Source organism: Aedes aegypti, chromosome 2 (assembly GCF_002204515.2).
Source record: "Aedes aegypti strain LVP_AGWG chromosome 2, AaegL5.0 Primary Assembly, whole genome shotgun sequence".
In the NCBI taxonomy this organism is placed as follows: domain Eukaryota; kingdom Metazoa; phylum Arthropoda; class Insecta; order Diptera; family Culicidae; genus Aedes; species Aedes aegypti.
In genome coordinates this window covers 336,082,065-336,098,891 of record NC_035108.1, presented here as the reverse complement: position 1 = coordinate 336,098,891, position 16,827 = coordinate 336,082,065, and the positions used below count along the sequence as shown (strand labels likewise).

At 40.4% G+C, this 16,827-nt stretch overlaps 1 protein-coding gene across 1 annotated transcript in view; it reads left to right on the top strand.

Moving 5' to 3' along the window:
• The first annotated feature begins 1,589 nt into the window (after positions 1-1,589).
• LOC5574879 (estradiol 17-beta-dehydrogenase 11) overlaps positions 1,590-16,827 on the top strand; it is an 89,821-nt gene continuing 74,583 nt past the window's right edge. Inside the window, exon 1 of the mRNA XM_001661639.2 lies at positions 1,590-2,241. Within this exon, the coding sequence (XP_001661689.1) occupies positions 2,086-2,241 (156 nt within the window). The 5' untranslated portion in view covers positions 1,590-2,085. The remainder of the gene's footprint in view (positions 2,242-16,827) is intronic.

Genomic DNA, 16,827 nt, shown 5'->3' with positions numbered 1-16,827 from the left:
TAGCATTCTTAGGTTTATGCTTCTACTTCATCGTCCGAATGCCAGATAAGGACTCTAAGCTATATTGCGCACTATGGACTTCCGAACATTTAGGAGGAATGGTCCTCCGGAAATCTAGGGGGTTGATACCAGCCAACCGTAAAAACACATCAGCACGTCAACGAGAGAATACGGACCGGAACAATCGGCAAAGACCACAGCGACGCAAACGGACTAGCGATTGAAAATTCGGTACGTGGAACTGCAATAGTTTCATATTTTATATTCTTGTTATATTTTGTCGTTTACTCTAATGCTAATGTTTTTTAGGTGGATAAAACAGGATCAGCAATTGAAAAAATTATAAAGTGAAAAGGATTTCTAAATACAAAATCAAGTCTGAACCTGAATGTATGGCAGTGATTCCTATTAATCTTCCAAACCAAACTGATTCGAAATGTCATTGATTGTCCCGATTTTGTTATATACGGACCTATGCACGGGTTCACTATTTGACGTTTTAGGGGTGCCGTGTTATTTATGTCACCATGGAAACTAGTTAATTCGGCACCGCTCAAACGTCAAATTAGTGAACTCGTGCATTGGTCCATTATGGGGTGATCTTTAGTGTGCAATCTATACCTCACAATGGAAATAAATTACAAGTCCTACGTAATTCACAAATGCGTAAGGTACTGGTTGATCCACCATTACCAATGCTTGGTCAAGCAAGTTTCTGAGATAAAAATACCTATTATAATTAGAGAGAGCTTCATTAGGTGGGCTGACGAACCTAGCAAAAGCGTGCGGAAGTTTGCGCTCTGAGGTTGAGTCCTCTGACAAAAAAGACTAAAGTTAGAGGCTTTCCGTGGACCTTAGAAATTCGTAATTTGTTCATTTATTTATTGATGCATGGGAGAATTGTGTTTCTTTACTAGGAAAGTTCATTAGTTTCTATTGAAACCTCTTAGTTTGTTTGGATTCAAGCAAATTTTTGATGAAATAACAAAGGTTCGTTTGAAACGTATTCGATGGACATTTCGTCAGTGATACGTCTGGTTGCCTGTAGTTAATCTTATAAATTCGCCGATATCAATTAATTATAAATCGATACGCATTCCTTGTTTATAGTCAATTATCCATATACAATTTGAACATTTCAATGTTTACTAACTGGTCATTGTTTCATTCTCGAGTGTTATCGAGTATTATCGATACAAAAAATTCACACAATAAATTCACACAATAAAATTTAAATAAATTAAGCCCATAACGACTGCAAATATCGATCGTTCACAATTTTATGTCATTCGTATCGAATTGGCAATCATTCGCCTTTTATAATGTCGCTTGACGTTGATTCCTAAAGTAATCTCAATCAATCATTAGCATCTGCTCGATTTAGACAAGCACCAAGTTTCAGCTGTATTGCTAACCGACCTCATCCTCGACTAGATAGTGCACCACCACGTGGTTGTTCCCACCTGGCTGTATTTCGAATGCTTCCATGTCGATGGAGAAGCGTCGCGACGCGTCGGCGTCGCAAGCACGTGGCGCACTCTCCACACCACCGCCATTAACCGCGGCCAAAGAAACGGTCGATCTTCGTCAGTTCGCTTCAACGTCTTCCAGCGATCGGTCGTTTCACCGCTCTTTCCACCGGGTGCTGAACGGTAACCCTTTTTAGTTTACTCGCAAGTGTAGGCCAACCGCGGGCCTCGAAGAAAGTAGTGAGCTGTTTGCCATAACTGTTCCGCGTTCCGAATCTTCTTGCTCATTTCCTTTCGCCTACTTCGATTGCCTTCTTCTGCGAGACCGTCGTGTGCATCGCAGCAAGCGTTGTTGATTTTATTGATTCAAAGAGACGAAGAAAAGGTGCTGCCCCCTACTTCGGGTTTTGTGTGTGAATCGTGAGCCGAAGAAAAAGAAAGTTCCCAAAGCTCTTAAATCAAGTTGTGGTGTTTGTGGTTGCTACGTTGTCATCTCCAGTCCAATCGGAAATAAAGGTTATAGGAGCCGTTTCTGGGCGAAGAAAGTGGTTTCTGTTTTGTTGGAATATTTTTTTTTGCATTGCATTGCTTGATAAGCCGAAACACGCGCAGGAAAATGGCAATTCAGATGAACGACATGCTGTACGAGAATCCGCTGGATCACTTTCTGACGCTGTTTGTGGATTTCTTTATCTTCTTCTGCAAATCGATCTACTACACTTTGGAGACCTGCGTGCTATCCTGTATTCCCTATCGATTCCGGAAGCTGAAGGTAAGTGTTATTATTTGTAAACTGAACTTTCAATTGAGTACCGTAATCCAATATAAATGTTGTATGTTTTATATTTTTAAAACAAGCACTGCTACACATCACTCGGGACTTTACTGTATTTTGTTTTTTGAAAGTTTAAAAAAATGTTTTATGCGATTTTTGATTAAGTGGATATGGGGTAACATCGATCACTCATGTAAAAATTATCGGTATTGTTGAAAATGTCGTTTCCAACTAAAATCATAGACCATGGGGTCAAATATAAAGGCCAAACTCTTTCAAGTCATTTACAGTCGCCTCAAAGTTATGGATAGCAAACTGATATGGATCAGAGTTGGATGACACGGACTAGGTATATCTCATCGAATAGAGTTGCAATTGCGCAAAACACATTTTACGTAGGTGAAACTTGAATTTATATTTACAATCAATCAATTATAATATACTCAAGCATATTTTTTTCGTTCCTAGGAAATAAAATGTCCACTATATCCCTAGAAGCGTTCATTTTTATGTTACACGGTGCGGAAATCTGTAGTGGGACTGACGTGCAGTTACTTTTCATTATGGGACAATTTGACATGCTGTTTTTTTCCTACTTTTTCCGAACAAATCATAGTATTATTAGTGCAACTTGGAGCATTGGAAAATATGTAGAAAACTGAACTCAACTCAATTTTGACAAAAATGCAGATGGGACTGACTCGCGATTTATGGCAGTATGGAGCATACCACAGTTAGTTCATTTTCACCGGTGCTCCATTATTCTGGTCCTAGTTCTAAACAAATAAACCATCAAAAATAGAACAAATTTCATCCGCTTCCGCGGCAGTTTGATCTGTGATAGTTAATAGGGTGATTATTGCTTGTTATCAACCAAGAATGAATTTTCTCAAATTCTGCGATGTGTCCAACTTCGGAAGCGATGCGTTTTTTTCGTATTCTGATATGCATTCATGACCCGAAGAGGAAGGCTTATGCATACCATATTTTGATATCATACCACAATTAGGTATTGTTCAGTTATCAATACCTCATTTTGGTATTCAAATGGTATTTGAAAAAAATGTTTAAAACAATTAATAATACTCCATTTTGGTATTCGATAGCTATTGAGGACTGCTGGAGGTATTGAACTACTATTGAAAAAAAAATCAATCTTATAGGATTTAATTGTGATTGTGATTGATTATAATCAAATCCATCAAGTATTATTTAGGTATTACAATACCTGATCTAATTGTCAGCTTGGTATTTGTAGAATATGCAGAAGGTTTTATTTAAGGTATTTTACCTCTTATGCAGGGCTCATTCATACCTCATGCAGGTTGTAAGTATTGGAAATTATCTGGTATGGAATACCTCAATTTGGTATTCAGTAGTTATTTTCTTCTGCTCGGGGATCTCAACTTCCAAAGTTGGACATCTTGCATATTTTAGATTAAAATGCATTGGGCGATAGGAACGTTTTGCTTTCTACCATATCAACAATAGCTGAGAAGAGTAAATGTAAACCATATCAGAGAAAAACGCATTTCTCCAAGATTTTGTCAGGGAGTTTCTCAAGAGACCTTATGCAGACTATAGCTCAAAGATATTTTTTAAAAACTCGTCCAGAGAATTCTCCCAATGACACCTCCAGAGATCCCTCTAAGAATTCTTCCACAGATTCATCGAAAGATTCTTACGAGAATTCTCAAAGGGATTCCTCCTGTTGTTTTTCCAAAAAACGCCTCATTTTTTCATAAACTTCTGCAAGGTATTATTCTCGGCCGTTTTTCCAGGAATTTTTGTTAGAAAACTTCACCACGAAATAATTAAGAGGTTTTTTTTTCAAAAGCTCCCATCTTTAAAAAGTAGGCATTGAGAAAATGGGGTGTGAAGTTTCCATACTCGTTTTCCGTACGAATATTCAAAAAAATCCAGAGGATTGAGACATGTTCAAATCTAAATGAAACTTCCACAATTTGCTTTTCACTACGATATCTTTCTGAAAAAAATATAAAATTGATCAAAACACGGTCGCTTTTTGTGTTATAGGGGAATTAGGGGCATAATGGACACGTTAAGCAAATGTTCGTTTTAAGACCCTTAAATGGCAATGTTTTTAATTTACCCCCGGCTAGTTTTCAAGTTTGATGTTAGTACGACGTACCACATTCATTCATAGTGATAAAAATCATATCATATGTCAGAAAAGCGAGATAGAAAATTGGGTCGAAAACAAGGCTGGTAAAAAGGTATCGGGGCGAAATGAACACCTGTATGAAATTTAGTTATTCCAACATATTCAATGACTGTCAATCATTCCGATATGCAAAAGGACTCTCCCTCAATCATAATAGCTAAAAAGAACCTTTCTGGGTTCGTTACTTTGCTCAAAAATTAGATTCTTCCACGGTCTTGCTTATATGCCAATTTGAAACTGAGAAAAATTTTAAGTCAAATTTTAATGAACAATTGAAGCAAAAAATTATTTTTTTTACCGTCAAGCATTTCAAATGCATTACAGATTTCATGCAGTGAATGAACTTTTGATGAAATATGTGTATTATCAGATATTGAGAGGGTGTCCATCTCGCCCCGTATGTTCATTATGCCCCTAATCCCCCTACGGTGCAGAAATCTGTAGTGTGACTGACATGCGGTTACTTTTCATTATGGGACAATTTGACTTGCTGTTTTTTTCCTACTTTTTTCGAACAAATCTTATTATCTCATTAGGGCAGCTGAAAGAGCATTGGAAGATATGTTGAAAACTGAATTTAACTCAATATTGACGAAAATGCGATTCACGGCAGTATAGTTCAGTCATTTTCCCATTAATTTCTCTACGAATTATTCCAGGAACCTCTTCGATAACTCCAACAGGGATTCCTCCAGGCATTCCTTCTACAAAGTACTCCACCAGAGCCCTGCAGGGGTTCCTCATGAGAGTCCTGTTGAGATTTTCTAAGAAATTTGTCCATCGATTCCCTCAGGAAATTTTCAGGAATTTATCAAGGATTTTCTCTAGCGACATTAGCATTCTAAGGCTAATGCTTCTACTGTAGTGACCAACACTACAACATCTAGCCGTTCAACACCAGGACGTTAGGCAATGATTTGTCGTTTCGATTGTGTAGTTCACACATAGGGATGGATGTTAAAAAAAAAACAAATTTTCAACTTCTATTCATTTCTCTCGTCGCTCGCTTGCGATTCTATCCATCTTGTCATTTCATTACTTTCGTTACTCCCTTTCACTCTGAGTATAGGTATTGTATTCACCGAAAAAAGCCAATAAATTTGCATAATAATTAAGTCATGCGGTGATTACACCTTTTAAATGTAAGGATTGTAATTTCTTCAGGAATTCCTCTAGAAAATCCTACAGGGACTTCCCTAGAAAATTAGCTAGGGAAATTTTGCCGCCAAAAAATTCAGAGATTCTTTCGAAAACTTCTCTAAGGATTCCAGTAATTCTTTTAAAAAAATTACCTTTACATTATTTACATACTTTCCAGCATTATCTCTAAATATTTCTCCAGAGACTCCTTTTTGAATTCTTCCACAGATTTCTCCAGAGAATCTTCCAAGAAATCAAAAAGAGACTCTTCCAGGGTTTCATCAGGGAGCCCTGCAATTTCTTGCGGGATTCTTTTATATTCCTCCAGGAATTCGTCTAGAAACTCTTTCAGCGATCTTTCAAGAAATTGCTCCAAGACAATTTCACCGCTTAATAATTCAGAAGTTTTTGAAAACTCCTCCAGGGATTTCTGTAATTTCTTCACAGATTTCAACTTGACATATTTTAGATATATTCCTGAAATTTCTCCTAGGATTCTTTCGAGAATTTTCTCTGAAATTCTTCTAGAATTTCACCAGGAATACCTCTAGAGATTCATCCAAGATTTACTCCTTCTATTTGGATGGGATTCCTAAGGAGAATCTTCAAAGCATTCTTCCTGGTTGGTTGGTTGGTTTGACTTTATTAACGAGATTTTTAGCCCTAGGCTAGTTCATCTCGGGACCAACGGCTTTACTTCCCTTCCGAAGGAAGTCGTCACTTTAACTTTTTACGTCATAAGTGACTATGTCGGGGATGGGATTCGATCCCAGGTCCTCGGCGTGAGAGGCGAGTGTTCTAACCACTACACCAGGTCCGTCCCCATCGATTCTTCCTGGATTTTTTAGTGATTCCCTCAGAAATGTATCAAAAAATTTTCTTCAAAGATATTTCTCTAGAGAAATTTTATCACAAAATAATTCAGAGATGTTTCGAAAACTCCTCCAAGGAATTCAGTAATTCATTCAAAGATTTCACCTAGACCTAGACATAATTCAGATATTTTCCAGAAATTTCTCAATGGGTTCTTCCAGAGACTCCTTCAGAAATTTCTCCAAGAATTCCTCCAGAGTTTCTCCAAAGATTCCTTCAAGAGTTTCATCTGCAATTTCTCTATTTTGTTCAGTTACTCTAAACAAAAATCTCATAAGGATTCCTCCATCATTCCTTGCTGTGCGCTTGAACAAGCCAGTTCAGTTTTTGGCAGTCGGTAGTTTTTTGGTTTTTTCTTCCACCGCCCGTGTGGTTTTTACCAGTGCAGTATTGTACCGTAGTGCTTTAAACCGCGCATCGTGAAGGAAGCGAACCAGATTGGCAAGGGTCAACTGGTATCGTGCCACGAGAAGATATTGTCACCATCATCCCCCGGTGATTGGATCCCCCGTTTGCATCAGCAGCGAAAACGACGACACGTTTTTTCTGCCTACATACGGTGTAGAAGACCAGCTGCGGTCATCGAACCTACTCCACATCCTTTGGAATTGCTTTCGCATCTCCGAACAAACAAGGTTGAGTTCAAGGTTGTTTTTCGGTTCACTTCTGTCTCTCTCCCGGTGCCAGTTTTGCCCGAATAGGGGAGGCTTGTACAAAACAGCCCTAATCGGTTAAGTTTTTTTTTTCTCAGTCAGGGGATTCTTCACGTTAGATCACTTTTTAAAAAGCACAAACTTTAAATACAAAAGTGTCTATTGATATAAGTAACCTTACTTGTACACCTAACTAGCAAGAACAAGAGACCGAGCCACGCTGCTGGCTCGCTTTTATTAAGAATTAGTGCACACCTTGCACATTCCTATGCCTAACACCTGATTGGTGCACCGCGTGGCGTGATACCGCCGCGTTGCGCGCCAAACGTTCCTATTGGCTAATCCACCTACCAGATTTTCCTGACTACTCCCCGTCTACTTGAAAGCCGTCCTCGGCTTTCGCGATCTTCGGCAGCTACGGTCCTCCGTTGCTCCGGGCGTTCGTCGGTGTGCAGGGTCTTCATTGTTGCGGGATTAACCTCGGTTTTCTAGGCTCGGAAATGGTACTAAGTTCCTCTCTCGATTCTGGTGGCACCATCTCTTTCTTGTTGGCGTCACTAATGCGTAGGATAATACCTCGGAATAGCCAAATGAAAAAGACTCCAATGCATATGATCATCGTAGTAGAGGTTGACCCGAAAGAAAGCCATTTGAAGATGTTGAGCCTTAACTGAATGTTTTCCGTGGTAAGGTTCAACTTCCTAAGGGTTTCTCGATGCTCCAGGTGAGATGTCTGTAAATACTCTAGGGGTATACGGTCTATAATTTTGGTAGCATTTACCTTTAGTCCGGTCGTTGGTAAGAATGATTTGGTTGGTATGATGGTGTCCAGGTTGACGTACTCCTCTCCGTCTATGTATACTGAGCAATTTGACATTTGGATTAGAAAGGATCCAACTAAACTTCTCGGTTCATCCAAACAGTTTGATGATATGGTAGTGTTTCCGTTGTTGATGATGACATTGACTTCATCAATTCTCTTGATGTGGTTCTTGCTGTATGCCTTTTCTATGGGACAATCGGCTGAGCTTCCACTAGTTAATTTCGTAAGGCATTCATCTGTCGGTTTGAGGTCGGAGTTGGAACAAATGTAAAGGTTTTTCAACTTTGGACATGGTGATTGAACTGTGTATGATTTGATGCCTTTAAGGAGATAATTTGACTGGATGTGGATTTTCGAACCATTATTGATGATGGGCTCTATGTAGTATAACTCGTAGTTGATGGCTTTTATCTTGGGAATCTTAAGAACGTAGATTATTTGTACAGCATTGTGTAGGATATAGGCGCCTGCGATGTCGAGAATATCATTGGGTGAGTCTAAGCCAAGGTGGTTATCCGAGATAAAATTCCTGGCTAGCTGCAGCTCCTGTGCGGTGATGAGACGGCTGCTGGGGATATTTGCCCTAGCCAATGCAATGGCCTCTTCTATTGTTTCTAAGTGTTTTGTTAATTCATCTATGTTGAAAAGCAAGTTGACTGAACTCATCCGATCAATAATTTCGTTAGAGACATTTGAAATGAACATTGATAAAGATGTAGACATATTTTGAAATCTATTCTCAAAGTACCGGTTAATTTTGACTTGTTCGTTATTCTGGTCTATCAATAAATTTGTGGTTCTATTAATGATTCTCAAGTCTTCCGCGTCAGGGCTACCGGAGATGTATTTCCAAGCTGAACCTAAGGTTTCCCATCTCTTTCTACGTCTCGACGTAACTGGCCTTAGTTTGGTGTAAGTTTCGGTTAGTTTATTTAATTTTAGATTAATCAATGGCCCTAGTATATCATCTTTCCAAACCCTATTTTCGACTACTAGTTTAATCTGCTCGATCGCTTCCTCTATGCCCTCTAGGTTTATTCTGTGTAGAATCCTAAGGCTACTGCTGCTGATTCTAGCGTCGCCCATCATTACCACTGCAAGGGGGTTCTGCCCAAGGTCGTGGACATGTAAGAATTTTGAAGCCACCGTCGCCAAAAAACATAGTCTGAAAGTAAAATAGTTGGGTGTCAGAGAAGTTTGATGTCAGTCTTGTGTGTCTTTATGTTATGTCCGTCGGTGACAGTCTTGTCCGTCTGTTTCGTTACGTCTATCAGTCTGTATCGGTTGCCAGAAGGGTGTGGCTTAGCCTTTCCTTTGACCAATACTTGTTTTTCACTTAAAATTTTGTATTTGTTTTCATCTGCTTTAGTTTTGTCGTTCTCTTTTGTGGCCATTGCCTTGATATTGTCCCGAGCGGTTTGAATATTCCTTTGCCTCGCGAGATTAATTTCTGCAGGGATCAAGGATGAACTCGTTCCGAAAATAATTTCGCGGGGTTTCAGGTTAGTGGCGCTATGCTTCGTATCATTATAGAGCGCTGTTATAATTGCCAGTCCCTCGTAGAGAGTCAAGTTTTCGACTTTGCTACGATTAGCTAGGTACATTTCAAGCAATGTATTGTGGAATCGTTCCACAATCCCATTGCCTCTACTGTCACTAGCGAAGTGCAGAGCGACTCCTTGCCTCTCCAGAAATTCTTTGAACCGAGCATTTCTAAATCCTGTTGCCTGGTCACAAGTAATCATTTTCGGCAATCCGAAGATTTTGAAATACTCGATTAGTGCTTCTGTTAGCTCTTCAGTGCTTTCGCTGGAGATTTGATATAATTGCGCAAATTTGGAGAAGGAATCTACGACGGTTAGAAATTTCTGAGTCTCTTTAACGTATACGTCAATAAAGACGTTTCCAAAAGGCTCGTCGTATATTCTTCTCGAAATTGGAATTTTGAATGGTCTTCTTTCGTACTTTGCGAATTTGCACTCTTCGCAATTTTTTACGAAGGTTTTGACTTTACCCAACATCCCAGGAAAGTAAGCAGATTTTCTCACTTCCTCGTACGTTAGTTTGTAATTCCTATGGTTGAAATTATGCGATTTGCGTATAAAATCCTGTTGGTCCATGGCTGAAATGAGATCAGGTAATAGAATGTTAGAATAGTGTATCTTTAAATTTTTATTAAAATCTGTTTCGATGATTTCCTTACAAATCTTAATTATCTCTAACGGTCCAAAAATGCCGTTACTTGCGGCTGGATCTAAATATTTTTTGATTATAGCCGCCAATTCATCTCTTGAATAATTTGACTTGTGAAAGATATGCCTTCTTTGGCCGGGGAAGACCTTCCACATCACATGCGGGCTTTTCCGGTCATTGCTATCTAATCGAATAATCAATTGGTTTTGAAACTTATTGATTATTTCAGGACCATAGATAGCGTCATTTGGGTAGCATTCGCTGAAGAGTTCCTGTAAGTTTAACTCGACTGGTGGGATTCGCGATAATCCATCAGCTACCACATTTTGCTTACCCTTCTTGTAAACAATTTTGAAATCATACTGCTCCAAGTAAAGCCTCTGTCGAGTGACTCGTCCAGTGGCATCGGTGAGCTTGAGCTCTTTGGTCAGAGGCTCATGATCAGTGTAAATCGTAAAAGGTTTGCCATAGAGATATGGTCGAAATCTTTTAGCAGCAAAATAGATAGCTAGCAGTTCTTTGGCTGTCGCGGAGTAATTCTCCTCTGCCTTGGACAGCGTGCGTGAAAGGTATGCTATCGGCCTCTCCTTTCCGTCTTCTAATTGCGACAGTACTGCTCCAATGGCAATGTTGGAGGCGTCTGTCGTAAGAATGAATGGCTTATTGAAGTCCGGATAAGCTAGCAACAAATCTGTAGACATGATTTGCTTTAGCTTTTTGAAGGAATGTTCAAAGTCTTTGGTTTCATAGTTTATGACTTTGCTTTTACCTCTCAACTGGCTGGTGAGTGGTTTGGCAATGTTAGCAAATCCCGGTATGAAGCGGCGATAATAGCTAACGGTTCCAAGGAAAGACTTAAGTTGTTTTGGGGTTTTTGGTAGTGGCCAATTTAGAATAGCCTCTATCTTACTGGGGTTTGGTTTCACCCCTTCTGTGGTAACAACGTGACCGAGGAACTCGACCTCCTTGCGGAGAAATTCCGACTTGTCGCATTGCACCTTTAGATTTGCATCGCGTAATGTCTCTAGGACTTTCGCGATGTCCTTAACATGCTCCTTCAGAGAGGATGAGAATATTATGATGTCGTCCATATAGACAAAACATCTTATTCCCAGGTGTTTCCGAAGGACAGAGTCCATAAGCCTCTGGAATGTTGCAGGGGCATTCTTTAGGCCAAATGGCATTCGAACGAATTCGAATTTGCCGTGGTCTATATTAAATGCAGTTTTTGGGATGTCTTTAGGATCTATTTCGATCTGGTGAAATCCACTGGCCAGATCTAATACTGTGAAATATTGGGCCTTTCCGAGCCGGTCTAGTATTTCACTGATTTCTGGGATAGGGTATCGATCTGCAGGAGTTTTCTCATTTAACTTCCTGTAGTCTACTACTATCCGGTATTTCTTTTTTCCGGAGTTATCCATTTTTTTGGGTACCACCCAGATGGGTGATGTCCAAGGAGACGATGACTCTCTAATTATACCCGAATCAAGCATCTTTCGAACTTGATCGGATACTTCATCCCTTAGATGATAAGGGTATTTATAGGTTTTTTGGTGCACTGGCTTATCATCGCTAGTTTCAATTCGATGCTTAACCTCGTGCGTGAACGTCAGTTTTTGGCCTTCACTAAAGAAAACGTCCTTGAAAGGTTTGAGCGTTTTTACTAGCTCACGTTTTTCTTCCTCGTTCATGTGACTTGCGTTGAAGTTAATTTTGCAACAAGTCTCATTCTGATTCAAAAGAAACTTTTCGTTTGCAAATGGTTTCATATTGGCTTTCACACCTGGTTTAACAGTGGATAAGTGGACAGAAGCTTGGTGTCCCTTGGCGGAATATAAGCCAGGTTTCAGCGAAATGCTTGGGGTGAGGTTTATTTCATCCTCGATTAGAAATGTGCCATCTGCCGTAGTGCAAATGGTTACCATCTGATCGGTCTGTTCATGAAAGTTCATCGAAGAGGGATAGTATCGTGCGAGTTGATACTTTTTATCACCTACTACAAGCTGGTGGTTTTTGGAGTCAATCAAGGCTTTCATCGATGCTATGTTTTCATACCCGATTAGGCCGTCGAAAAAATGATGAAATTTGAAGACATGATAGGGGAGCTTTGTGCTGAATGCCTCCGAAAAGAGGTTAGCGTGAACTACCTTGTCAATAAGGAATTTCCCATTTTTATTTGAAACAATTGAAGGAGACTTCGCTTTGGAAGATTTTTTAACATGTTCGGGGTTAATATATGATTTATTAGCCCCAGTGTCGATTAAAAAGTTGAGGTACCCTTTTGTGGTAGGAAACCTCAGGTATGGTATAAAGTTTAAATCGGTCGTTCCTTGTTCTTGACCTTCTGAAAATTTAGCTCATCGCATTCTGCGTCACTGTCCAATGTATCGTATTCTTCCTTCTGTTCCTCTTCTTCAGGTTCACTTATGATATCATTCTCCTCCGTGTGATTAGTTTCGGCCCTGGGCTTACTGTAGAACGGTTTTTTATGTTTATGAAAGGTGTTGGGTTGCGAAGCGCTAGCTTGTGGGGGACGAGAATCGTTTGCCTGTGCATTCTGTGATTTGTATGGAGTAAATTTGCTTGAATACGTTTGCTTCTGAATGGGTTTCCTAGTTTCGGCGTTTTGATTGATAACGACGGATTGATAAGCGTCGTCAAGGGATTTTGGTTTAGAATTGCGGATAATTGAAGCTAATGGTTCACTGATCCCATCTAAAAATTTGGTCACTGTAAGGATCTCCAGCAGTTCGGTTGTGCTTAATGGGTGGAGCTGTAGGTTTGACTTCAGCTTCGTATTTAATTCTTTTATCTCATTAAAATACTTGCTGTTGCTTCTATCACCCTTGCGTATATGAAACAATTGGTTAAGATTTGTTACGAAATCTCTTTGATCGCCAAAATTGTCCCGAAGAATTTGTTTCAACTCTTGTATTGTGTCTGGATTGCCGTTTGCACAAACAACTGTACGGGCTTCCCCTCTTAATTTATTTTTTATAGCCCTTAAGTAGTGGGCGTTTATAGAATCTGGAGCACCATTCTCTCCTTTAATTTTGAACTCTTCGAAAAGTTCATCTACTTCCTGGAGCCAGGCATTTAATTCTTTTTTATTGCCTGTGTATTCGGACAATTGTTTAATTGGGTCGGGAATATGGTAAGCATTTCCCGTCCCTTGAACGAGGGCTTGAAGCTGTGCGATCTGATCCCTCAACTGCTCAAGTTCACTGCTGTTGTCACGATCGCGTGGCATTTTTACGGATAGAAAGTAAGGCTGGTATAGGCGGGAATTATTACTTACGATAAAATCCGTAGCATCTATTCCGGTTCTGTGAGCGGCTTAAATGTTGTCGTCCGTCTGGTCGATGTCGCTGCGGTGCTCGAAGGATGGTTCCTCGTGCTGATGCGGAGCGTGATGCGATTCCTCTGGAGCTGTTACACTAAGCACTTTAACAACACTCACTTTATAAATATCCCACTTCTGACACCAGTCAGGGGATTCTTCACGTTAGATCACTTTTTAAAAAGCACAAACTTTAAATACAAAAGTGTCTATTGATATAAGTAACCTTACTTGTACACCTAACTAGCAAGAACAAGAGACCGAGCCACGCTGCTGGCTCGCTTTTATTAAGAATTAGTGCACACCTTGCACATTCCTATGCCTAACACCTGATTGGTGCACCGCGTGGCGTGATACCGCCGCGTTGCGCGCCAAACGTTCCTATTGGCTAATCCACCTACCAGATTTTCCTGACTCTCCAATTTTTTTTTTTGTATTATTTTTTTTTTGCCCGTATAGGGGAGGTGTGTACAAAATAGTCCACTGATAAGTTAACTTTAAGCATTTTTTTGTTTTTTTTTTTGTACTTTATTATTTTTTTTACTTTATTGTTTTTTTTTTTATAATTGTTTGGTTGCGGTTGATTTTTATCCCGCATGGACGAATCGGATGGAGGCGATACGCCTCCTAAAGATCTCGTTGCTCGAACGCGGTTTTATCAACCGTCTTCGGCTGGGCCTTGGGTTGTCTATTTCCGGCGCAAAAATAAGATTTTGAATGTGCTCTCGATCTCTAGAGAGCTGACGCGTAAATATCCTGGGACCGTTATTCACCAAGTGAAGCAATCCAAGCTGCGTGTAACTGCACCTAGTTACAAAGCAGCGAATGAGATTGCTCAGCATGAGGCTTTTACTGTGGAGTATTTTATCTACATACCTGCCAGAGAGGTCGAGGTGGAAGGGAAAATTATCGACGAGAGTCTGACATGCGAAGACATTAAGACTGGCAAAGGTGTTTTTGAGAACCGGTCCATTCATGATGTGGCTATACTGGATTGTAAACAATTACAATCAGTTTCCATGGAAGGAAATAAAAAAGTGTTTTCGCCGTCAGCCTCGTTTCGTGTAACTTTTCCTGGTTCCGTTCTCCCGAAATTTGTTTGCATTGATAATGTTTTTTACCCAGTGCGCCTATACGTGCCGAAGGTATTCAATTGTACCAACTGCAAACAGCTTGGTCATAGTGCTAGCTTTTGCGACAACAAGCCCCGTTGTGGCAAATGCAACCAAGCTCACTTGGAAGATGATTGCACACAGGAAGCTGAAAAATGCAGCTACTGTCGTGAGGATCTTCATGATTTGCAGAAGTGCCCGGCATACAAAAGGCGCATTCGAAATGAGAGTCGCTCCATTGTGAAGCGCTCCAAGAAGACGTATGCGGAAATGGTGAAAGCTTTAAATCCGCCTGCAAAAGAGTCTTCATCAGCCATCCCAGTTGGTAACTCTTTTCAAGAGTTGTCTTCCGACGAAGCGAACGACGACGAAACCGATGGGGGAGATTCTTCGGAGGTACACGCACCCGGAAAACGAAAGTCTCCATCTTCTCCGGGACTGCGCCGTAAGGTAATGAAATCTTCCCTCAAAAGTTTGCCGAATTCTAAAGGAGGTGGGGCAAATTTGAAATTGCCGAAGAAACAGGTCTTTGCTGCTTCCGTTCCGTGTTGCAGCAAAGATCTGCCGCCCCCGCCTCCGCCGATTAAATATACTTCGAAAAGAAGCTCTAGACAAGATAGCAAGAAAAAAGCTACTGAAGTTCCTCGCTCTTCCTCGAAAACCCCCCGGGCCAAGCGAGGACTGATAACTTTTACGGCCCTTGTGGATCGCATATGTGATGCCCTCGGAGTTTCAGACTCATTCAGAGGCATACTCGACCTTTTTCTCCCCGCAATAGAAGAGTATCTCAGGGAATTGACTATCTCGTGGCCCCTCCTTGCTTCGATCATATCTTTCGATGGATAATTCATCGAGTGAGGTACAAGATATGATCACTGTGTTACAGTGGAACTGTCATAGTCTAAAACCTAAATTAGACACATTTAAGTTTTTGCTTCACAATTCAGATTGTGATATATTTGCACTTTGTGAAACATGGCTTTCTTCTGAAGATGATCTTAACTTCTACGATTTTAACATTATACGCCAGGATCGAGATGATAATTACGGGGGTGTGCTTTTAGGGATCAAAAAGTGCCATTCATTCTACAAAATCCCCATCCCGACTCATCCAGGCATAGAAATCGTTGCTTGCCAAATAAACGTAAAGGGTAAAGATCTTTGCGTAGCTTCTGTTTATATTCCTCCAAGAGTTTCAATAAACCGCCGTCACCTTTGGAATGCAGTCTCTATGCTTTCATCTCCAGTTTCAATACTGGGTGATATGAACTCACATGGTACTGGATGGGGCGAATCTTATGACGATTATAGAGCGGCTATTTTCTATGACTTATGCGACGATTTCAACTTGAACATTTTGAACACAGGTGAAGTGACACGTATTTCATCCGACGGCAAAGAAAGCCGTCTTGACCTGTCTTTAGGATCAAGCTCACTATCATTCGATTGCATGTGGAAGGTTATCGATGATCCCCATGGTAGTGATCATTTGCCCATAATAACCTCTATCAGAACTAATTGTGAAAGGTCAGAACAGTCAATTCAGGTTCCTTACGACCTCACTAGGAATATCGATTGGCAAAAATTTGCATCAGCGGTAACTTTTGGTATCGAAACATTCAACACACTCCCACCGTTGGATGAGTATCGATTCCTAACAGAATTGATTTATAAAAGTGCATTAGAATCCCAAAAACAACGAGTTCCAAGTGCATCCTTCAAAAGACGACCAGCCACACCTGGTTGGGATGATGAATGCACTCAGTTGTATCGAGAAAAATCTAATGCCTTTAAAGCTTTTCGTAGATATGGTACCTCAGAACTTTATTTAGAGTACTCGAAGCTCGAAAAAAGACTGAAGAATCTTATTAAAGCGAAGAAGCGTAGCTATTGGCGACGTTTCATCGATGGCCTCTCACGAGAAACTTCAATGACGACGCTTTGGAGAGTGGCTCGCAACATGCGAAACCGCTCATCCTCAAATGAGAGTGACGAATACTCCAATCGTTGGATATTCAACTTCGCAAAAAAGGTCTGTCCAGACTCAGTTCCAGCTCATCCGCCTTTTTGGGAAACTCCAAGAGACGATTCTTTGGATAGACCATTCACTATGCTGGAATTTTCTATGGCTCTTCTTTCATCAAACAACTCCTCTCCGGGACGCGATATGATTAAGTTCAATCTTCTTAAAAATCTCCCTGATATCGCTAAAAGACGGTTGCTTGACCTGTTCAACTCATTCATGGAACACAACATTGTTC